Below are 22,096 nucleotides of genomic sequence, written 5' to 3'. Positions count from 1 at the left end.
TATCCTCTGGTTAATCAGGCTCCTGTAGTATTTGTGTTCAATGTGTGCATGCAGTGTGGTCCCCATGCTCTGCTGGTGGAGTGCAGAAGCGCTGGCTGTCTGCATGTTCTTCAGAGAGCACGTATGCTGGTCTGCACTATTCCAAAATGGTGGTGGACAATGCAAAGATAAGACATGCTTACCATTGTGATTCGGGCTTTCAGAACTGGGAAAGGAGTGAAAAAAGTGTACATGAACCAGGCAGGGCCGTATCAGTGAATTTTTTTCTTGTGCGGAGGGAACCTTGTGAATGTACTGTGTAATGCCTACTGAAAGACATCCCCCCAGAGGCATCTGAGTGACAGCTCCCTGTTACAGAACCGTTACACATCACAGGAGAACAGCTGACTAATTTACATCTGGAAGAATTACGGGTCTGATTGCATTCTGGTTTACCAATTAGCTTCACAACCTCCTTCCCCAAAAACATGTGGGCAGCCCTCCAAAAGCCTTCGGGGGAAAAAAAAATGTTGTCAGTCACCCAGATTAGGACCCATCAAAAATATGAAAAAAGGAAATTGAGAAGTGCTGAGTTTCTTTTGTCCATGCAAATGAGAGGATCGCCATGTATTTATGCCTCTGGCTTTAGAATGTGCTTTATTTGATTTCTTTGCTTTCAGCTCTGTCCTGCCTTTACGTCCCTTAATCTTTCATGTGTGTTTTGTGTTCCCCATAGATGAGACTGGTGAAAACCTATGTGGGTGCAATACTGCTAGAGTGGCAGCCTGTGGGATTATAGCCATCAGGCAAAACTTAGGTTGATCTGACATACGGTGACATAATCTTTCCGCCCATAATAGGGTTTGTTGCTTACTGAGATCGCATTAATTCTGCCAATGTTTTCTTAGGAGGACGTAATCCCCATAATCCCCCAAAGTTTGGCTGGCATGGGGGATTAATTCTTTGGGCAACAGTGAGATGAGAGGTGCTGGAAGACTCAAGTCATATCCCGCTGTTCGCTTTTTACAGTGGAATTTATCATATTTCAGCCTTGTCCTCTGGGTATCACTGGAAAGTTAAGACAAGCTCTTGTTGTTGTTGTTGTTGTTTTTTGTTGCTTACAGAGAGAGGGACTTTTTGTCCTCAATGAGAGATGAGACTGTGGCGGTTTCCTGTGCAGAGGTAGAGAGGTTTCCGCTGGGGCCTTGGCACTTCTCTGTGGGAGTCTGTACGGCTGCCAGTCTCAAGTGATCCCCATGGCTCATTGGGGTGTTCTCTCACCAGGGATGGCTAGTCTTTGAGACAGACAAAGCCTTGTCATCACCCTAGCTATCCAGGTACTGACAGTCTCTCTCTCAGTTTCCTCCATCTGTCTCTCTCTCTCTCTCTCTCTCTCTCTGTCCCTCCACCTCTTTCTCTGTTTCTCTGATAGCCAATTCAGATTCCTTTGTGTGTAGCTGCTTGTCTTATTTACATTGTTTATTTGTTTTGTAGATCCCCCTCATCCAGGGAGATACAGCTCAAACATTTGACATAGCCCACTAATACACCTGGATAGCCGCTGGAGTGATGGAGGCTCAGTCTGTTATTCAGGGGTGCTGCAATAGTAACCTGGCTTACATATGAATCTGAAATGTTCTGGCTTAAGGTTCCGCTCCTATGTGTCATCGGCCCACGCGCATACCCACTGCAACATTTCTATAATGGCTTCCATTTTACTGTGATGTAATAGTGACAATTTATTTTTCCCAAGGAATGAAATCTCTTCATCTGAGATGGAAGGACAGCTAATAAATCCAAATGGAAATCAACAAGCTTGGTTTGTAAAGTGCACTGCAGCAGCAGCAGCAGCAGCAGCTAAAGTGCCCTGGTGGACTACAGCAGCCCCCTGTAATGTGTTTGCTTTTGCAGAGTAAGCAGTAATCCCAGGAATGCATTTGGTGTGACAGGTCTCATGCATCAAAAAATGGGTCAGTAATACTTTTATACCTTCCCGTAGCTGGAAAGTACATTTATGTCCCTTGCACCAGAGAAATACGGACATTACCAAGGCAGGCTAATCCCTTTTACCACAGAGGGTGGTAACATAACATAGCATAACATGGTTGGTAAATGTCCATAGGAGATGGATTGCTTTTCTGTAACATTTCTTTTTATTTATCGCCTCTGTTGTGCCTTTTGTCAAAACATAATACCATATCTACAGTCAGCCTAAAGTGTTATTGTCATTTGCCCTGTGGACACTTGGGGGCGCTAAGCTCAGTCTTCAGTGGCTTCCATGGGCAGGCATGTCAGTTCCACTCTGTACTGTAGACCTGAGAGCCTCTGTGGGAAAGACAGGTGAAAAGCTTATCGCTGCCCTGGTGCTAAGAGTAATGAATCCCCTTTCCTGGGCTGATTAAACGCCTCTCACATGACAGTGATTGACCGAGTCAGAACAAAGCAACCATGTCTGAGTTTACTGCAACACAAGGAGCGATGAATTATTTGTGTCTGGAGATGAAGTGAGTGGTGGGGGCAGAGTGGCAAGGGGGATGTAATGGAGTGCTGTAAACAGGACCGAAAAAGAGCCATTTATCCCTTATCTGTGGAACCGAATTATTGACTTATTTACAGTCCCATGGCAAAGGCACGAGCACACATGCGATTCTGTGCTGTTTCTCTTGCTTTAAAAAAAAAACTTTTTTACAAGCACTAAATTAACATGCAATTAAATTTTGTATGAAGTCAAGTAATCAAGTGCAAACTGCTTGCATTTTATTTTGCTGTATGAAGTTATAAAGAAAAGAACTTATTGATCATAGACTATAAACAATGTATGCCCTGGTGGTTCTTTGTCAGTGGTGGTCAGGTTGCAACAGGTAAATTTGGTACCACAGACCAAACCTTAGCTTGGATTTATGGCCAGTAGTTCCCCAAGCCAGCTACTCCCAACTTCAGGTTTGTCAAGACAGGATTGGTCAATGTAGTATGGTGGTCAGTACTGAACAAAGTATTGCAGGACTTCTTTAGCCAAGATTCTACAAACAGAATCCTGAAGGATTTCTGTAAATCCTTTGACCAATCAGAGGTGTGAAGTACTCATGCACTACCAATGACCAGTCACGCAGGATTCTGTTCAAACTCCCTTACAAGGATGCAAATAGAAGGCAGTGGTTATGTAGTTGCTTTATCAAGTCCTTAGTTTCACAGCATTTGTATTGTGAAAAAGAAAATACATTTGTCTTTGGCTACAATCCAAAAATGAAAGGCAACCTTAAATGAATGTGAAACATGCATCCTTCTTTTCTAGGATGTAAGTCTTAATCTTCTTGCACAGATTCTGTGAAAGGACTGTGTGGGTAGATATAACAGGTCAGCACTGAATGAAACTGAAATTCTGAGATACACCAATGAACAGAAACCCCCAGTGTCTCCAGCAGATTGATTTACATGAGGCCTGACAGGTAAGGGGGTGCTGCTGTCCTTCCTGACTGCGTCTCAACCGTGCTTCCAGTGCATTTTGTCATTGCTTGAACCAGGAAGCACCACTGGGCAGCTTGATTGAAAACAGTGAAACCCAATACATGTTTTTAAATGAGGCTGCTATTTCAAATACAATATGTGACATTTGCCATTTGAAAGAGAAGAGCAGCGAGCCCTTCCCACGCGTGGAGGGGACGCCCTGTGCATTTATGGACTCTGAAACCGTTTTACGACCGGGAGTAAGTCCCGCCCACTGTTTTCAGCACAATGCTTTAATGTGCGCACGCCCCTCTAGTGGACTCCCTGAACCTCATCAAAGCCTCCTCCAGGCAGAGCGTGGGGCTGCTGGGACGCCTCTGCGGCGCTTTGCTCCAGCACAGACACCTCTGTGGATTTCTCCGTTTTCAGGATCTGAACAGCCCCAGAGCAGCGGCTCCTCACTGCCCCTTTGAATAGCAGAGAAACCTTGAGCAGCGCAAATACACTGAATCCGTGCATTTTCTCTGCTCTTCTGTATTTTACGTCTAGTTTTTTTTTCAAAGCTATATGCCATTCATCAGGGTGTTTACTGTCGGAAAATAAGTACACATACAAAAATAGAGCATCTTTATGTGGATGATGTTTTTGTGTTGATCAGAAAAAAATCAGAATGAAACAAATTCTGATTTAATTATGAATGATGATGACGATTACTACTGTGTGTCTTGTGTGCGTGCATGTATAGATGTATGAAGGGGAGTCTGAAAATGATTTTGTACATGCATATGGTAAATCGTATTCTTGAGGTGTAAGGGCAGCATGGCTAATTTAGACTGGGGAGTCAATTAACTGAGACATGCTTAAAATTACACTGGAAATCAATATGCCACCAGTGCACAAACTTCATTATGCCTCTAGAGCTAGTATAACCAACCTGGACGGTTTCTCGGCCAGCCAATCAAGCGGAAACATTGAATGGTGCATGCTGGCCTCTGCACTCCTCAGTTCCCTCCTGCTTCTACCCAGCAACTGCCTGCTCCCCGCTCTCCACACGCTGAGCAATGTGGAGTGTTCCCAGAACTGGGAAGCGCACTCTCCTGTGAGGTTATGGGCGAAGCGAAGCCGCATCATCAGACTGTGGCAGCGGTGCGCGCAGCGAGCCGCTTTCTCTTCAGCCTCGCCGCCGCCGCCACTCCCTCCCTGACCTTTCCATTTACAGCCTTTCTGCCACTTGAATAATTTACCTTTTCTTCTTCACAGGGAAGAAAATAACAATGCTAATAGCCTGCATTATGAAGACTTTTCTCCCCCTCTCACTGTCCCTATTGTCCCTGCACTCAAAAGATGGAGGAGTGCTCAGACTGCCAAAGAGATGGCATTCACTGGAGCCTGCTGAGACACTGAGGAAGGTGAGACTAATTATTCTTCCTCTTTGAAATACTTTGCGGTCATATGATTGATGAGTGCTCTACTTGACTGCGTTTTTCTACATGTCGTGTGAAGGTTCATACTGATTTAAAACTGGAAAACCAATTACTCAATATTGTACATTTACATAATGGGACGCTTAGTCGAGGATGGCTCCATTGAGATCCAATTAGAAGTCAAGGAATCCAACAAAATCTCAATGAAGGGTTCATTTCTGAATTTAGACAAAAAAAACCTTCAAGCAGCTAAATAGCAACATGTGTCCTTATGATTGTCTTACAAATAAATACAAGTCTGTTTTTTTCCCCCACAGTTTGCTGCATTCACAAATCACCAATTTTACTTCACCTAATTGTTTATGTAAAGGAGGAAACACTTGAATTTGTTAGTCATTACTTCAAAAGGTGCCGTAATCGACTCTCTCTCTCCCCCTTAAGCACTGTATTAGCTAAACTTGCTGTTCCTTTGTTGCCAGGGAAATTAATGAAATAATGCTGCATTAATTAGTTCAACCTGTCACAAGTAGAAAACAGCCATTACCTAAGTAGCATATTATTGTGTGAGTGAACCAAGTCTACCTGCCATTACCCTGTTAAGGAATACATAAAATGTGATGGTCTGATGTTTTGCAGGGCTCCTTGCAAGTTTTGCCTGCAGCAAAGAGTTACAGTACTTCAGAGGCTTGTCCCCTGCATGAGCAAGCCTTCATGATACTTACCTTCTCCTCTATAACAGAAGACTGATTCATTCCAGGGGAAATGCCACTAAGCCCTGAAGAAGGCTGCTTTTGAAGCATTGTCTGAAAGAGTAGTTCTGGAGATAATGATTTGGGAATGTCTGTTTATGGGGCCTCTCGAAAAATGCAATTCTGTTGTGTTCACATTTTAGGGAATTGAATGTATGTTAGTTGATACCTGTTTTGCTCCATTGGTCATATGTGTACATGCACAACTCTTAAAAGCTGGCGGTACTTTTTATGTGTGCATTATGTATGCATATTAGTAACAGTGAGTGTGTTTTAATTCCCCTGTGTACTGGGTTCTGAAGAATGGGCCTTAGCTCTGCATTTGAAATTCTTTGCTCATCGGATTGCTTACAGGAGAATGGACAACAAATGTACATATCAGCAGAGAAATGCATTTTCTATTTGAGGTCGAACAGCAGAGCTTTATGTGAATCTCAGTGTATTCTACATAAACAATAATGTATTCAAGCTGTATATTTAATTTAATTTAATTTAAGCCATGCCCAATTCTTTAAAATAAAATGTTTTCAGCAATACTGCTCTGGACCATATTCATTTGGATTCCTTCACTTAATTTTATCATCTATCCAATGTGGGCCTTGTCTTTAAATATTTTTAATTACTACAATTTTGAAAAATTACATCATAATCTTAAATACCAAAGATTAATGCATCAACTTTCTTCTAATCCAAGAAGGCATTTCCAAGGTTATGGACTCAAAATATAAAAGTAGGGCTGGTATTCACAAACTAAAGAAACGTAGCAATAAACAAAATATGCCTGCGTAAAAACCCAATTCTTTGTTTGCCTCATGCTTTACATTTTAAATGACTGAAATCTGACCTGTTGAAAGCTTTAGTTTACAGAACCGGAAGAAGGTCCAATTCAAAAGACAAAGCATGATCGGAAGGATTGCAGATTAGGAAATGTGCGGTTGGTCTTAAGTACACTTGAGTTTCTTCTGGAGCCGTTTGAAGCACATGTCAATCAACCAGCCTCCATAATTTGGTTAGTGCGTGTTTGTTCCAAGTCTTCAGTGTGTGGTTGTGCTATCTTGTCTACAACCTGTAATCCTACCCTGTACAAAACCAAGAGACGCCACATTAGCTTAATTCGCAAGGGGAGAATCTTCTTATCAGAACAGACTCTTGTCTTTATCGTTGGCAGATTATAGCTGATCCTCAGCCAAAAGGTGGTCTGTCAGTTGTTTGTTTAGGTCCAAGCAGTCAGCAGGGAGGTCCACCCATTGTGCAGTGCAGCTCTGCTCGCACGCTGCCCTGTTGAGTCAGTGGGTTGTGTTCCAGTGCGATCCTACCTCCCATCCATGTAAGCCTCTCAGATAAACAAAACAGGCTGGCTGCACTCTCCTCCCAGCGATGCTTCTAATCAGTGCCTCTACCGCTAGAGCAGGTCCTGACAGGCAGCCCCGGGGAACACCCTTCACTTAATTCCATCTCTCTTTGGCACCAGATACCCAGTACCCACAACTGCAGCAGTACCATGCAGTGGCCTATCTCAGAAATGAATGAATGCCACGAGAAAGCCAGAGCTGTGGGTTTAATGAAAATAGTGAACATGTACAGGGACCTTGCCTGATTTTTAAGTTTGATTTAACAAAATAATATTTTTTATTTTTTTTGCAAACCCTGTATATTTGTAATGAATGAGGAAACACAAATTTCAAGTAACAGCGAGAGTTCAGGATCTAATTTTGAGCCGAATGAAACGTATTACCATTTTGCATGATTTGATCAGCACGCAGGATTTGCAGGAACTGTACTGTATGTTGGACAGAAAGATGGTTCATTTTCTTAGTCAGGGTAAGGGGAAGTGGGCAAAGAACTGCAAGTACTAGCACATTAAAATGTAATTGAGATAATTAATTAAAGGTATGAATTACATTCAAGAGCCGAAATTGTCAGTAGTATCCTACATAATGGGACAACACAGAGATTGTAATTTCCATGTTTTTAAGCACAGAAACCAGCGAGTGGCGCTCTTCCCTATGGACAATACATGCTTGTGACAGTGGCACTGTTGTAGTTGAAATACCATGCACACACTCAAGATAATATTTGCCCTAGCCGTTGTACAGTCAAAGGAAATGCTGTCGGTTTAATTTTGGCTGCCTTAATGTAAGACATGAACATTAATTAACCCAGGAAGTTGTAAAATGAATGCCCTTGCATGTTCGAAGTGCGTTTGAAGGCTAAGAAAATTCTGGTGTAAGCGCTGAAAAAAAAGAATACATTTCTGGCTGAACAGTGTAGTTTGTGTGGATGGACTTGAGGCACCATGTCGATTCAGTCCCAAATGAAGTAAGCCCGATGCAATTTATCTATGGAATGGTAAGAAGAAACGATTGTAGGTAGGCTAAATTTCCCGAACTAGGGTCCACAGACTAAACAATTCTCCGCTAGCATATTAAAATAATCGGATTTTGGTTTATTTGACATATGTTAGGCTATAGTAAATGAAACGTAATTGAACAAAAACGTTAAACGAAAATATCCTGTAAAGTTAAACAACGAGAATTGCGTGGTAACAGTCTCTTTGTTGTTTCCCTAGTTTTAGCTATGGAACTCTGTTTGGGGAAGTAACATGACAGGGCAGTGTGTTATCCGAGCAGATGTGTTATCTTTCAAACACGAATATTTGGAGTATTTGTGACAACTGGGGGCGTAAGCCTTGATTGATTGATTTTATTTGATAATTTTTTAAAAGAAAAAAAAATGCATCTGAAGCTTCTCATACACATTATTAAAAAAAAACTATCAAGGATAGAAGCAATAAAGCTAATAGCTTATTTCCATTAAGCCTTCATTTTAAAAGGTTTGCAAGCGTTTTTTGTGTGTGTCACCAGCCGCCTTCGTGTTTGATACGATTGTTTCCATGACTGCAAACAGAATAGGCTACATTGTGCAAATATTTAAGGTTTCGATGAGCCTGGATTGCAGTACTAACGTTTCATCTTTGTTGATGGGCCCTGTAACTCCCAGCTGATGAGAAAAATATCGGCTACGCTGTGGCTGGGTGATCTGTCAGTCACAGGTCGCTTGAACAAGTGAGAGATAAACAGGCGTACAGGAGGTCCTAATGAATTGAAATCCCCCAAACAAAGGTTTCGATTATTCAGGGTGAGATGCTTGCTTCCTACAAGATCGATGGCAATAACTTTACTTTGAATCGAATCAAAACAAATTGACTTGAAGGATGTTGTCGCCTACACGGTCCGACAGGGCAAACGATTCGAATGAACACGTCATTCTGAAATATAAGATCATGGGTTTTGGACATGGACATTTGACCATGATAGAGATTTCAGGACGTTTATAAAATAAAATAAAACAAATTATTAAGCTTTTGAGAGGAAGTCAGCTCAACTGCGTTAAAGTGTCTTGATTCCCTGGAGCATAATAGCCAAGTGAAGAAAATGACGCTAGCCCAAAAAAAATATTCAGCGCTCTTGAGCAACAACTGTTCATTGGATTTACCACACCATAGTTTTTGACTCGCCCACCACTGAATCCGGAATCCCAGATTCTCCGCTAGTCCAGCCCCTGTTTTCCGGGGACCTGCACCGAATTCCAGCCCCTCCACACTACTCTCTTGTTTCGTGTGCAGGCTGTGGCAGAGGCTGCGTCCTGTGGTGGGTTGGATTTTAACAAGTCTTCTCGCCTGTCTTCGGCCCCGGATTCCCAGTTGCATTATTTTTTTGGATTGTTTCTTTGTTTAATTAACATACCCTTATTTTTCTATAATCGATGCTGTTATTTTCGAATGTGGCTTGCCCGCGGCTATGGATTGACTTCAACCTTCCTTCAAACCCTTCTAGCTAAAACTAAGTTCCAGAAAACAATCAGACTCCTCGTTCTCAGCGTTCTCCTACTTTTGCTGGCTATTGAATTAGCTAGCTAGCTACATGTTTCACCTGGCCAGTTTCGAACCTCACTGGTCCCGGATGGTTTTGAACGCTGTTGGAGTCATTTATCATTGAACTGCTTCACTCACCAAAAGGGTGGAACGAAAGGGACGGAGGAGGATTAAAAACACGGATTTTTAAAAGGTTTTTGCACAAACATTTATTTTCTGAAAAGTGATGGCGGAGCGGGGAGCACGATTGCTCCTCTCTCTCTCCTGTCTCACCTTTCTTTACACGCCTGCAGTGGCTAGACATGCCGACAAAGGTAAGTTGTGATTTTCCCGTTTTGCATTGTTCGGTGTCCTTAAACACAAATTTATAATTTAACATACTTTTTAGTTTAACTAGCTAGCTAACATGCTAGCTTATTCTGGTTCGAAAAGGGACAACCAACCAACGCGTGTGGATTGGTGTCAGTAGTAAAGGAATGCAGGAGCTAACGTTAGCTAATAATCAATTAGATTTTATCGCTTGTAGCTAGCGTTGGTTGGCTTATTTTTAATAACACCACGTTTGGCAAAAGAGCAACGCGCCATGCTGTCATTGAATAATAAACTAACAGATTTACCAGCCTGCTTATCACTTGCGTGCACCTAAATAGTTACTCACATTTCTTTTCAAACAGCGCAACATGAACAGCCGCAGCGCTTGCAGTTAACTAGCATGCTAGCTTTAGTTCAGCTGCTTTGTATGTATGTTGTCGATGTATCAAGCAGGTATCCGTTAAAAAACAATGGGTACAAAGCTTTTGATGTCATCACTTATATTTCGATAGTAGTATTATGAACAGATCCCATCTCGGAAAAATGAAAATATAGTTGCCCAACAATAAATCCCCAGGTTCGGTGCTGTGAAGGTGAATAAGGGAAACTTCAGGAGAGCCTTGGCTAGCCTAAACGTTTCCTGAGATTTTATTTGGAAGAGGCTAAACTGAGTATATTTAATCAAAGCAAAGATGACAATGTCGCTTTATTTGACTATTTTACGGATTAAATGACGCCGAATGGCATTTTATTGTTGCTCTGAAATGTCCTCTAAGCTATGATTGTAACCATTCGTGCAAAGGCGGGCGAACATTAAGAGCTAGATTTCTCTTAGTATTGTTGCATGCTGCTACCTGTGAGTATTTGTCGGAACTGGACCTTTAATTTAGTTTCGTATTGGTGCATCTGATTTTTCACAAGCCTGTGAGATCCGTCATTGTTAGCGAACACTGGTAGGCTAGATAGGTCTTATTATTTAGGCTATTATTAACGTTAATTGTTTCCAGCTGCACAGAGTAGCTCGCTAGATCATATCTGAATGTGATGCATATCGAAACATGCTTAACTTGTTTATCCAACCATGAACTTAATTCGTATTTTTGTGTATTGTTTCTAAGCATCATGTGAGACTAATCCCCGCCATATCACTTACTGCTTCTCAGTATTACGTAGGGTTTAGCCACAATCTAAGTCCCTGAATTAAAAATACATATGAATAGGCTAGACCGTTATTTATACGTATTTGTACAAAAGATCAGCAAATGGCTGCTTTTTCGGTACCCCTAAAGGTGCAGAAAATTATGCGGCGTGCGTGGTGTAGGCTATTTAAATGGCTGATATGGAGTACTTTCCCCCCTATTTTATGGGTTTACAGGAGTGGTATCAATCACCCAGATAAGGAAGTCATATCTGAATACATTGTGTGAAATGAGGGTAAACAAGACACCCCCATTGTTTTCAATCAAAAGATTTAAAAAACACGTTTCCCCCTTGGACCACGAAATTACTACGTTTAAAGCGGTTTAGTGCTGGTTCACTTTAATAAGCCTATTCAATTATTAATTTATTTATGCTGTTTGGTTTGCGATTATGTTAACGGTTAGTGGTTAACAACGATATAAACTAGTGAAAAAACGACTAAGAGATCATGATTCGTTCTAAATGAAGATAGGCATAATAATCAACTATCTGTGGTTTAAATGTCAGTCGTGAAAACAGACACCCAAATGCAGACAGTGAACGGATAGAGGAGAGCATTTGTGGCTTTGGGAAGGTCCATTGATTTGGTAGACAAAGGTAATCGCTTTAGGCCTTCAAGAATTATGCCACCTCTTGCCATTTATTTAGTTTAATGGTTGGAATTCTTGGAGGAATTACTTGTTGCATGAACAAATTACATAGCATGTCGGTATAAATATGGAGCTCCAAACAAACGGGATTCCTCCTTTGGAATACTGTGGTCAAATATTTATGCATTTGCATGAAAAAATAGAATCAAATGTAAACTTTAACCTTTAGCTCTGTTTGCCATTGTTTATATATGCATGTTAATGACAGAATAACACCATCATGCACATCAGAAGTCCTAAAAACAGTGTACAGAAATACAAGAGATCTTTCATGCTGTTTCCCTGAATATTTGTCTGCTGATTTAAGGCACGCAAGCTGTTCTGCTTGAAACCTTTGCCTGTTTTGATGAAAAGCTTGAGCTTGTATGGACGTTGGCTAGTGCAATGTGAAAATGGTTTCAGACGAACTTGCTCAGCTGAGAAAATGAGTGTGAACAGGCGCTTGCAGGGGAGCGGGGAGGTGTAGGCTTCCTTGCGTGAGGAAGCTGATGAAAGCCTCTCTCCAGAATGAAAAGGGTTCGGCAGTGGCTTAAAAAAAGGGCAGGCTTTGCGGGAGATGGCTGCATAGGGAGGAATGGGGGGCAGGGCAGTGGTCTGGAAAGTCATAAAACCTGGAGATTAAGGGAAGCAGGGAGTACCTCTGGGAGTTTTGAAGAATTCCAGAGAGATGAAATGAGACCTACATGTGGAGATACCGTTTCAGGTTACTAATTGTGGGGTCCCCCTTTGGAGAATGTCTGTTTATTCTAAACATATTTTTTTCCCGAGGTACTGAAATGTTCAAATTTGAACCTAGACACAATCTTTTTTTTAAAGCTCTGTTTTTGCTGAAACAGTGTATTCCTTACTGAAGAGTACTGTTGAGACGCTCATGTTTATTTTAAGTAGTTTATGTATTTGTGCTTCTTCCTTTGTATGAGTCTCTAGCATTGTGTATGAATCTCATGTTTATTCTATTCTTCCTCTACCCTCAGAGTCCTTTGTTTTGATTGGAATTTTCTGTCGACCTCTTAAAGGCCACGTTCTATGGCCAATAAAGAGAAAGAGACTCGCTATTTTACAAGGGGTTTATTTGAGAACAGGCAGTTAGGCTATATTGTGATTTTTTTCTTTGATAATCAAGCTGTGTACGTGCTGTTTGTCGGAAGCAACCCGTGGCAGATACAAAGGGTAGTGTTTTCAGAGATCGGTCCCTTTCCACCCTCTGAAGCGCCGGTGGTTTGCTCAGGAAAATCACTTTATTCCAGGTCTTACTGTGGAACCAGGAGAGTATTAACAGTCTGACATTTGTCTACTGGTGGCAGATTAAACCTGGATAAGAGGTCATGTTTGATATGTTAAATTAAAAAAAAAAAAAATTCCAGGCATTTTAAAAATGAATTTTGTTGAAGGGAAAGTGTAATAAACATTTAGCACAATGAGTTTTCTGGGTTGGGGGCAGAGAGAAGCCATTAGGCTGAGGCTAGAAATTGTTGCTACTGTATAACCAGTTGCATCATAAATAATTTGTGTACAAACATCAGCCCTCAATATCATGTCTATATTCCACTGATGAGATTGTACACAGGCTAGTATACATGACTGAACCGTTCATTTTTGATTTTTAAATATTTACTCTAGATTATGAATGTGTTGAGTAACATTGACTATAAGCGAGGCTAAATGGTAAATTATACAAATTAGACGGATCATTAATCAGTTATTATATTAGGTATTCAACATATCAGTTGTCATTTATTAAAATGACATGGCATTAATTATCAGACAAATCAGTTCATTAATTCAGTCTAATAAGGGGCTCTCCACAAATGAGAAAACAGCCAACAGGAGTAGTTTTGTAATGGATTGGATGGCGTGTTTCTTTAGGGGAAACAATTGCGGTTGCATTATTTCTTCGCTGTTGTTTCTAGATCAGGTTGTTTCCTGATTCGTTCATACCAGTTCACAGAATGAATATGTCCTCAAATTACACTGTCCAGTCACTGGGATAATTGCATGTCTTAGACGAGCAGTTCATTTGCTTGCTGTGGTATAACCCTGTTAAGAAATATTCATGCTATCCTGAAGCCATGCGTGTGCAGGTAATGATTTCCAGTCCCGAAATGTGAAAGGTGGGGAATTTCAGTGAATACGATTAATTTCACTGCATGGTGCTGCACAGTGGTGTCAGTTTGTGCTTAGCGGCAGTGACTCTTTGACACCATGGTTACGATAATCTGCATTATTACTCCTTTGTTGTGATAATACTAATTTATTTTCGGTTATTACTGTGATTCTTAATTTCTCATGGCCATGGGGTCTTTTTTTTAGAAAACAAGAAAAAGGAGCTCTATCCTTTGAAAAAATGTGATCTAATCTGTGATCGTCTCTTTTGCTGGCAGGGGTTGGCTACAGCCACCAGCTGTTTGAGCTTGCCTTCGAGTGGGTTTATTAATTCTCATAGACCGTTAGCCCTTGGCTGATCACCTAATGTGCAAATCAAGCCTTGTAATTGGAATCTGAATGGAATCTGGATATGGAAACTGTATTGCCATGATTGACTGATACCAGCATCAAAGCAGCGCTCTACCCATCAGAGGTTAGGCGTTAAATACAGTGCGCAGTGCTCATGGTGATTAATGCCAGTATTAATGGTAGTTGTCAAACCGGCGATTGTTTTCACTGACACGCGGTGTTCATTAGGAGTCACTCGCTGCATTTGCTGAGAATCACTACGAGTCACGTGTACTCGCCCCATCTGCCGTCAGCCGTGGAGGAGCCTGAGCTTCAAAGCAAGTCGGGGGGCCTCAGAATACGCGCCCATTTTACCGTGGTACACCATGATGGGGTTAACGGTTCCCTGAGAATTTTTTGCGCAGATGTTTTCTCTCAAAAAAAAATGTTTACTGAGCCTTCTTCCTCTTAGACAGTCACGTTAAACCGCAGTGATGTCCAAAGACAACAGCAACAACAGACCAAATGCTATTGGTCAGTGGCTGCAGTCTGTTTATTGGCAGTGTTCTGTATTGAGCAGTGAGTACCCCCTGCTGTGTGTTTACGAAGAGCGAACGCTGCTGACTTAGTCAGCAGGTCTACCCACCGGCATCGCCATGGAGACGCCCCCGCCTACAAGCACACCCACCAAAGCCCCACAAAAGACTTGTTTACATGGCAAAGAATCCGGTAGTTTCCTGGTGGAGTTGCGCAGGTATCACCCTGGGGATCTGAGCCTGCTTTCCTCGAAGGGGAGGATGGAAACCCATCAGCAGGCTCTCAGGCTAACCTCCATGGCAGGCGGCTTTGTGCTGCATTGCTGCGATAATGTCCGTCTCTGGGGTCAGAGAGCGAGGCCCTTGCAGAAACGCTGATCTGCCGCTCCCACCGAAGGGCCCCTGGCTGCTCTTCCCAGGCTGGAGGCAGCCCAGGTGAAGTGATGTGAGTTAAGATGGGGAAGAAGAATGGCTCCTCAGGGGGCTCGGCCACCACTGTCAGGCTCTCGGCCTTAAAAAGCTCCCATTTCAGCCCCGGTGGCTCTGCTGCCTGGAAACGACATCAAAAAGACATCAATACCCAGCCCATTGTCAGCCTTATTGGAGTCCAGACTGTTCAGAGGGCCAGTTAGACTATTAAATGCCCTTGGATTATCAGTGTTATTTGAAACTAGTCTCATTCTGGCTTAAAAGAGGGCTGTAATTTCTCCTCTTGCTGTAGTGTTGACTGTGCCATGGCCGAAGCAGAGCTGATTAATCTTTGTCTGGGCTTTTCACAAGAGCTTGGGAGTCATTTCTGCAGTTACTTTTTCTTCTTAGTGTCTTTTGGGCCTCTTACACTGATGCGTTTTGAATAATAACATTGCTTCTGAACTTAAACTGTTTTTCACGTCTTTGTTTCCACTGACAGGAGACACGTTGAAAGAACGTAACTCAAGCAGCCCCAGATGTGTTATTCTAAGGAGTCGTAGCTCAGGCATTTACACAGTTGTCGTCTTTTCCTCATTTGGTCTAGGCTAGGATAATCCCACTTATTTTCTCCACTCTTGTGTAGAGACAGGGCTGCCCTTTGGAGTTAAGTAGCGCTACCCCATTGAATAGTCTTCTGGAGGGTCCAGCAGTCGAGTGAGGTGGAGAGGGCTGGAAAATTTCTAGCGAAGCCACATTTGATTAGCCATCCCTTGCAGAAACCTAGCTCAGGATACACCCAGTTTTCCACTTTAACCCCCTCTGGGTCTGGCTCTGGGTCCACATGTTTTTTTGATAAGGGACAGGGTCAGGGGCCACTCCTGACCCCTGTTTCCTTGGCCCAGTGCGGACGGGCTGCCCGGTGGCTAAGGAGAAGATGGTTTCATTGTCGTCCCTGGCCAGACGCTGCCGTTGGCTTTTTGGCTTGTCGCTGAAAGCCGGGGGGAGGTGGGGGCAGGGAGTAGGACGTGGCGGGTGGATGGGGGTGGGGGTGGGGGGGTTACGGGAGGGTTGGGTTCCCTCTAATCATGTTGCTGACATTAGTTGCGCTTGAGGAAGCATAGGAATGTGGGATTGTGTCTGCGGGGGGCCGGTGTGCCTGGAGTACGCAGTCAGACTGGGGGGGGTGGGGGACGGGGGGGTGGGGAGGGGGACGGGGGGACGGGGGGTGTTCAGCATTGTGCGCTCTGTAGTGTATTTTGTAAGCAGAGCCCGGTGGAGTTCCCCACGGCACCATGAGGCACACCAGGGTTCGGCAGTAAACATCTGTATGTGTGCGTCAGTGGGCACACGTCCTCTCATCAGGCTGTAAATTTAAGTTGTCACTCTAAATTGCGAGTACAATGACAGTCGCTACCACATCGCCTGTCCTAAGGGAGTTTTTTGTGTTAGAGGGCGGTGTAAGCGTGAGAGGGCCAGCTTTTTGTTGCATTATTTCATCAGACACACCCATGAAGGAGTAGGCTTATTTCTCCATTTTTTCCCCCCAGTGAACACCACCCTGTCTAGAGGATGATAAATCTTTAGTAGGGCTCTCAACATTGGTGGGAAATTTAGTTTGAATTTAACCTTCTAAAATTGACAATGTATTCAAATATATTTGAACATAATTTACATAAATATGTGGCCTATAATGTTGGGCGCGATATATAGGTTATAAAAATATGTTGTGATGCTCCCTCTAATCTGTGTTATAAGCCTGAACACTATTGCCTATAAGGGTGTGATATAGCACAATAGGACATCGACAGAACTGGTCAAAATACAGTGTTTTTAGTTGCATGTTAGGAAGTAGTGGGTTTACACTGTATTAAGTGCTGTTTGTGTAGCTGTCATTGCAGAGAAGGTGTGAAGGAGCCGTTTGTTTTTCCTATTTTCCTTGTTCTACCAGAGAGGTTCCCAGCTTCCCTTTCTGCCCGAGCTCCTCCGCCTGGGTGTGCGTGGCCTAATCCTGTCGTCGCCCGGAGTCGCAGAGTCACAGAACACCCGGCCCGAGTGGAGAAGTAAAGATTAGTGACGGAGCCCGGGGCCAGAGCGCGCTCAACGAATACAAATCCCTCCTCCCCTCACCCCCCCCCCCCCCACGCTTTCATAAACACATGCGGCCGTACGTAATTTGGAAAACTCTGGCGTCGGGAACGAAACATTGTGGCCTCTCACAGGATGAGCTCAGAGGTGCAGTCATGGCTTTGCTGTTGCTAGTGTTCTCTGTTAGTAAAAATGCCTGTGTTTTCAAACAAAGCACACTTAAGTTATATTCTCCGGGGGGAATGTCGTAACTTCTTCCTGTAGTGTCAGGGTCTTGCGTCTCCCAGTGAATCGGAGTCTGTTGTGGAGTGTGAAGATGATGGATGTGGCCCATTACACTTTTGCTTCTGAACTTCCTCTGTCTCCTTTGAATTAGCATGTGGAAATAGTTTTTTGCAACCACGGAGTACTTCAGTACCTTTGAAAGCTGTAAATCTATTTTTTGGCAAGATGTAGAGGTACCTCACATTGATAATTAAAAAGAAACCAACCTTCGGAACCTTGATTAATCACTTTAATTAGATTTCAGCACACATGACTCAAATTTCTCTCCTCCCTTTGGCTGGATGGCGGCCAGGTTTGAAAGATTTAATCTGAACAGTGAATTCCTGTTTGCTGGTGCTGCGTAACGGTGGTCGATTTGGGTCGAGTTTGTCGGGGGGGGGGGGGGGCCACTGATATTAACAAATTAAAAAACAAACGACAGACATTTCAGGATAAATTTGGAGCCCGAGTCTGGTGGCCAGGGTGGGTTTTGAAATGGGACGGGGTGTAATTTGAACCCGTTTGACCCTGACCCAGTTTGTAAATAAGAATGCTTTTGTTGGGGTTGCTGCCTTTCTGTGCCTCCACAATGCGAGGGCAGCCCAGTGACCCAGTTCCTTGACCAAATGATCCGTTCGTTTTACTCTTCATTTCTTACCGTCTTTAAATACATTGCACCGAATCCAGTGGTCGTGACTAGCGTGCCCTGCAGGCTGTATGTGTGCGTTTGCGTCTGTGGTAACACCTAACACCCCCCCCACCTCCTGTACCCCTCCCTCTGCACTTTGTCAAAGGATCATTTCATGTGCAGCCGGCTCCTGGACGCAGGGAGCGGGGGCGGGTGGGGGGGTCACAGAGGGAGGATTGTGAGGCGCGCTCAGACTGCCCGCCACCCTGTTTCTGCTCTGTAGCTCTTGGCAGTCGCAGACACACAGGGTCTGTGTGCAGTTGTGCAGCGGGCTGCCTGCACCCAGCCTAAACAGTCCCCTTAACCCGGCCCGTGGAGGGAGCAGCAGGGAAGCGGGCTGGATCGTACGCTCAGCGCATTGCTAATTCCCTCCTGTGCGATTTTTCTTTAAGTGTGATGAATTACACCTGCAGTACGGAGCTGGGGGTGGGGGTTGGAGTGGGAGTGGGGTAGATGGAGAACAGCACAAGGCAAATGGCTGAGGGCCTGTTTTTCTCTCTCTCTCTCTCTCTCTCTGCTGTGTTTAGATGTGTGCTTAATGCAGTGCTGTGTAGTTGCAGTTTTCTGCCCATTTCCCTCCCATCCCCTTCCTCAGAAGCGCTCTGGTTTCTCCGTCTTCCAGGACATAAAGTATTCAGCAGTAACGTAAAGAGCCTCCGTTACTCCCTTTTTTTTTACAGGACAGGGGCCCTTTTAGACTGATGGGGTAAATTACCCTTTTATGGGCATTGGCGAATGCCAAATGAGCGTATTGTTCTTATGTGGTGCGGGCGTATTTCCTTCAGAAGTGCAGCGAGAAAGAGCCCATCAGCGTTATTAATCACGCGGGGCCCAGCAGCGGAACCCGAGCCAAGCGGAGTCTGGCGCGCGTCGAAAGCGCGCGCGTCTCCAGCTTCCTTCACTTCTGCGGCGGGCCGTTCCCTCGCCGCGCTGGTACCCTTGAAGTGGCGGTGGGTCCGCGCTGAGCTTTCCAGGTAAGCTTTGTGACTTCAACTTAAGCGTCCCCAGAAGATGCAGCTGTCTGGTTCCAAATAAGAGCTCGTTTGAACTTTCTTCAGAATTATTTTGATGTGCCTTGTAAGGGCTGGGGAAGGAAGGAATGGGCTTTGAAGTCGATTTTGTCTCTGCTCTGAACTCTTTGCGGTTTTTCTGCAGAAAATAACTGTGTCTTCCCGGTCGTTTGTAGTGTTTCCAGTTGACCATTTTTGTGGCGGGGAGGGGGGTGGGGCGGAGGGAGCTTGTTGTTTTCGTACCCTGGTATCACTCGAAAGAAAGCAATTGGTTAGTTCACTGGAAGGTCGTGTGTCAGCTTCACCTTACCGCTCGGGTTTTCTCTTTAGACTGGAGTCATATGTTTCTAGTATAATAGGGCTTTGCCTAACCACCCTGCATGCCCTGGAGCAACACGAGCTGAAACAAAGGGCTTTTATTTTGACAAGGCTGTTGATTCTGGGCTTGGTTTCTGTGAGGTTTGCATCGTGGGGGGGCACTCTTAGTCTCTCTCTGTTAGAGCCAGTTAAGAGACTTGGCTTTTCCAGCAGCGTTAGGCGGAGTGTTAAGTGAGGGACGGGGAGGGTTGTGGGGCGGGGGGTGTGCTGAACCCCTGTTGCCTCCGGCGGGCGAAGCAGCCCTCTGTGCCATTCCACTTCCTCTGATACTTCCTGTCCGCTAGGTCATTATTTCGCCTTTGACCCCCCGCTATCCGGACCACCGTGAGGAAACTCCTGGGCATGCTCAGTATTTGCCCGGCGAGATGGAGGCGGTGTGTGTTCCTGAGAGCAGCCGTTGGGCCTGAAAGGCTGTTGGCCGCTGCGGTGGTCAGCGTGTTACTGGAGACGGAGCGGGCTCTCCGCTGAGCTCTGGGAGCTGGCGCTGCTAATACAGGTCAGAGACGCAGCGGGGAGCACAAATTACTGCCTGTTTAATGCACAGCTGTGATGTAATGGAATTGCTGGGCTCTTGGGGTGATCGCCTTGGCCTGCCTTAATGGAAAACTGCACTTTTTTTAATACTACAAAATTAACTACAGCCTTTTTAACACCCGTTCTATTTCTTGAGCCCCAAACCTGCGTTCTGAGTTTGCTGGCGGCTGCGCAGCAGAAGGGCTGTGTACCCTTCCCACAAGCGGAGGAAGGAGCGGAACGGACGACTCGAGTGCTCCGTGGAAAGGAAAGCGCCAGCTAATGGAGAAGTGCTCAGACACCTTCTTAAATTATGTGAGGTGGACTGTTTGAATGTATTGACACCTTTCCGGCACGAGAAGATGAGTTTCTCCAAGATTCACGTGGATCTCCTGAACTGCAAGACCTCTGTCAGGCTCCTTGGCCTTGTGGTCGCCATAGTGACGTGTCTCGAGGCTGATGAAAGGGTGCCGTGAGGCTGCTGTGGCCAAGCAGTTTCAGGGCTGGGACTTGTTCAGAAGTAAGGCGTCTCGTATTTGTAGTGTGAACGCATTGCCTGAGGCCTATCTGAGAAGACTACACTTCCCATGAGGCCCTTGACACGGCAATGCTGTAAGCAGCTGCAGAGTATAAGGTGAGAATCAAGCTGGGGCTTTTTTTTGACCACCTGGCATGCCTGCTTCTTCTGAATTAGAAGCAGAAAGCATACTTCTCACACTGTTTTCTTGTGCTGTGCCGTGGTCCTGTATGACTATTCCCCGAAACATTAAAGCTCCAGACAAAAAAGTGAAGAGTCGAGATGTAATGGGCTCAAAGAGTATTCCAAAGGGTTTGAGAAATCTGTCTTTGGATTCCTTCTTGTATGGGTTGTTGTCTTGTATTTAAACTGATTTCCTGTAACCAAGGTGGTTTTTTGACAGTTGCTGACAAAAGCCTAGTGGTGCCAGATTACGCAGTACTGAAGTTCTCTGATAATCTCCTTGCCCTAGTAGTGACTGAAAAGCCTGTGTTCCTTCTTCTGTTGCATCTGCAGATATGTCGAATCCGCAGGTCTTTTCCCATTGTGGGGGCAGTCCCCGACGAACCCCCCAGTGCCTAATAGAAATCCAGCTGCGCTCTTCCTGGGCTGCACAGTTCACTCAGTCTGGAGGAGCTGGAAGTTTTATCAGCTGCGTGTGATGGCAGCCAGCTGGTGCAGTTTGCTCCGGAGTCCTCGGGCTCCCTCCGTGACCTCTGACCCCTGGAGGGGGGGGCTGTGTAGTGCAGGGGTGGGGGAAGGGGATGCTGGGGAAGGCCGGAGGCAGGCTGCAGGAGCACCTGCTGATTGGCTGCAGCATTCCAGCACTGGGCCCTGGGACTCAGATGCCAGGAGCCTTCAGGGACACGGTGGAGAGATGAGGCGGGGAGGTTTGGGAGGGGGGTAGGGGAGGCAAGCTGTTACTGCACTGGCCTAATGACGAGCCCTCTGAGAGAAGCCAGTGGAGGAGGACAGCAGTGGGGCTGCACGCACACATGCGCACGCACACAGTTACACACACACACACACACACGTGCACACACTCACACGTGCACACTCACACGCACACACGCACACAAACACACACACACTCACACACACACACACACACACACACATACACTCACACAAACACACACACACTCACTCCTGTAGTGCCGAACGGTCCTCTCGGAGCTCAGAAGGATCCCCGCTGTGTAAATGAATTAATGAACGCGTTGCTGTCTGAGCCTAATGGCCGAAGCCTCTTAGGTGTGCAGCGTGCAGCTGGCGGTCAGATGTTATTGTAGCCTGGGGCTAACGCGAGCCTGCTTTGAAGAGCGGCTTTGTTCCGCGCTTGTGTGGGGCAGAACCGCCGTTTTACTGAACTGCCCTTTCAGTTGGGTCAGCGTGTCACTTTTTCCTCTGAAGAAAGTGTCTCGCCGAGGCCATTTTGTTTCTTGAGAGCGTAAATCCTCTGTAGCAGCTCTTAGCATTCAAAGAGAGCGGGCCGAGGGGGAGAGCGTGTCTGCACTGCTCCGGCTGCACAGGGAAGCGCAGGTCAGCCTGCGCCAGTCAGGAGCACGATGAGCGCTGGGCGATAACTGCTGGCGCAAAGCCGAGGGAATTAGTGCCCCGACCGCTCTGATC

The 22,096-nt window shown here is 45.0% G+C and overlaps 1 protein-coding gene and 1 long non-coding RNA gene across 8 annotated transcripts in view; both read left to right on the top strand.

Annotated features, from left to right (window-relative positions):
* Positions 1 to 6,124, top strand: part of LOC135242320 (uncharacterized) — a 54,965-nt gene extending 48,841 nt beyond the window's left edge. Inside the window, exons 5-6 of the long non-coding RNA XR_010326306.1 lie at positions 4,684 to 4,832; positions 5,484 to 6,124. This is a non-coding gene — a long non-coding RNA (uncharacterized LOC135242320). The remainder of the gene's footprint in view (positions 1 to 4,683; positions 4,833 to 5,483) is intronic.
* Positions 6,125 to 9,037: 2,913 nt separating this feature from the next.
* LOC135242740 (neogenin-like) overlaps positions 9,038 to 22,096 on the top strand; it is a 161,687-nt gene continuing 148,628 nt past the window's right edge. Inside the window, exon 1 of one of the 7 annotated variants that reach the window (XM_064313975.1) lies at positions 9,038 to 9,784. In XM_064313975.1, the coding sequence (XP_064170045.1) occupies positions 9,697 to 9,784 (88 nt within the window). In that variant the 5' untranslated portion in view covers positions 9,038 to 9,696. The remainder of the gene's footprint in view (positions 9,785 to 22,096) is intronic. The other 6 variants (XM_064313974.1, XM_064313973.1, XM_064313969.1 and 3 more) reach the window with 6 other exon arrangements.

The sequence above is a fragment of the Anguilla rostrata genome, chromosome 16, assembly GCF_018555375.3.
Source record: "Anguilla rostrata isolate EN2019 chromosome 16, ASM1855537v3, whole genome shotgun sequence".
NCBI classification, from domain to species: Eukaryota; Metazoa; Chordata; class Actinopteri; order Anguilliformes; family Anguillidae; genus Anguilla; species Anguilla rostrata.
This window is presented reverse-complemented; position numbering and strand designations above follow the sequence as displayed.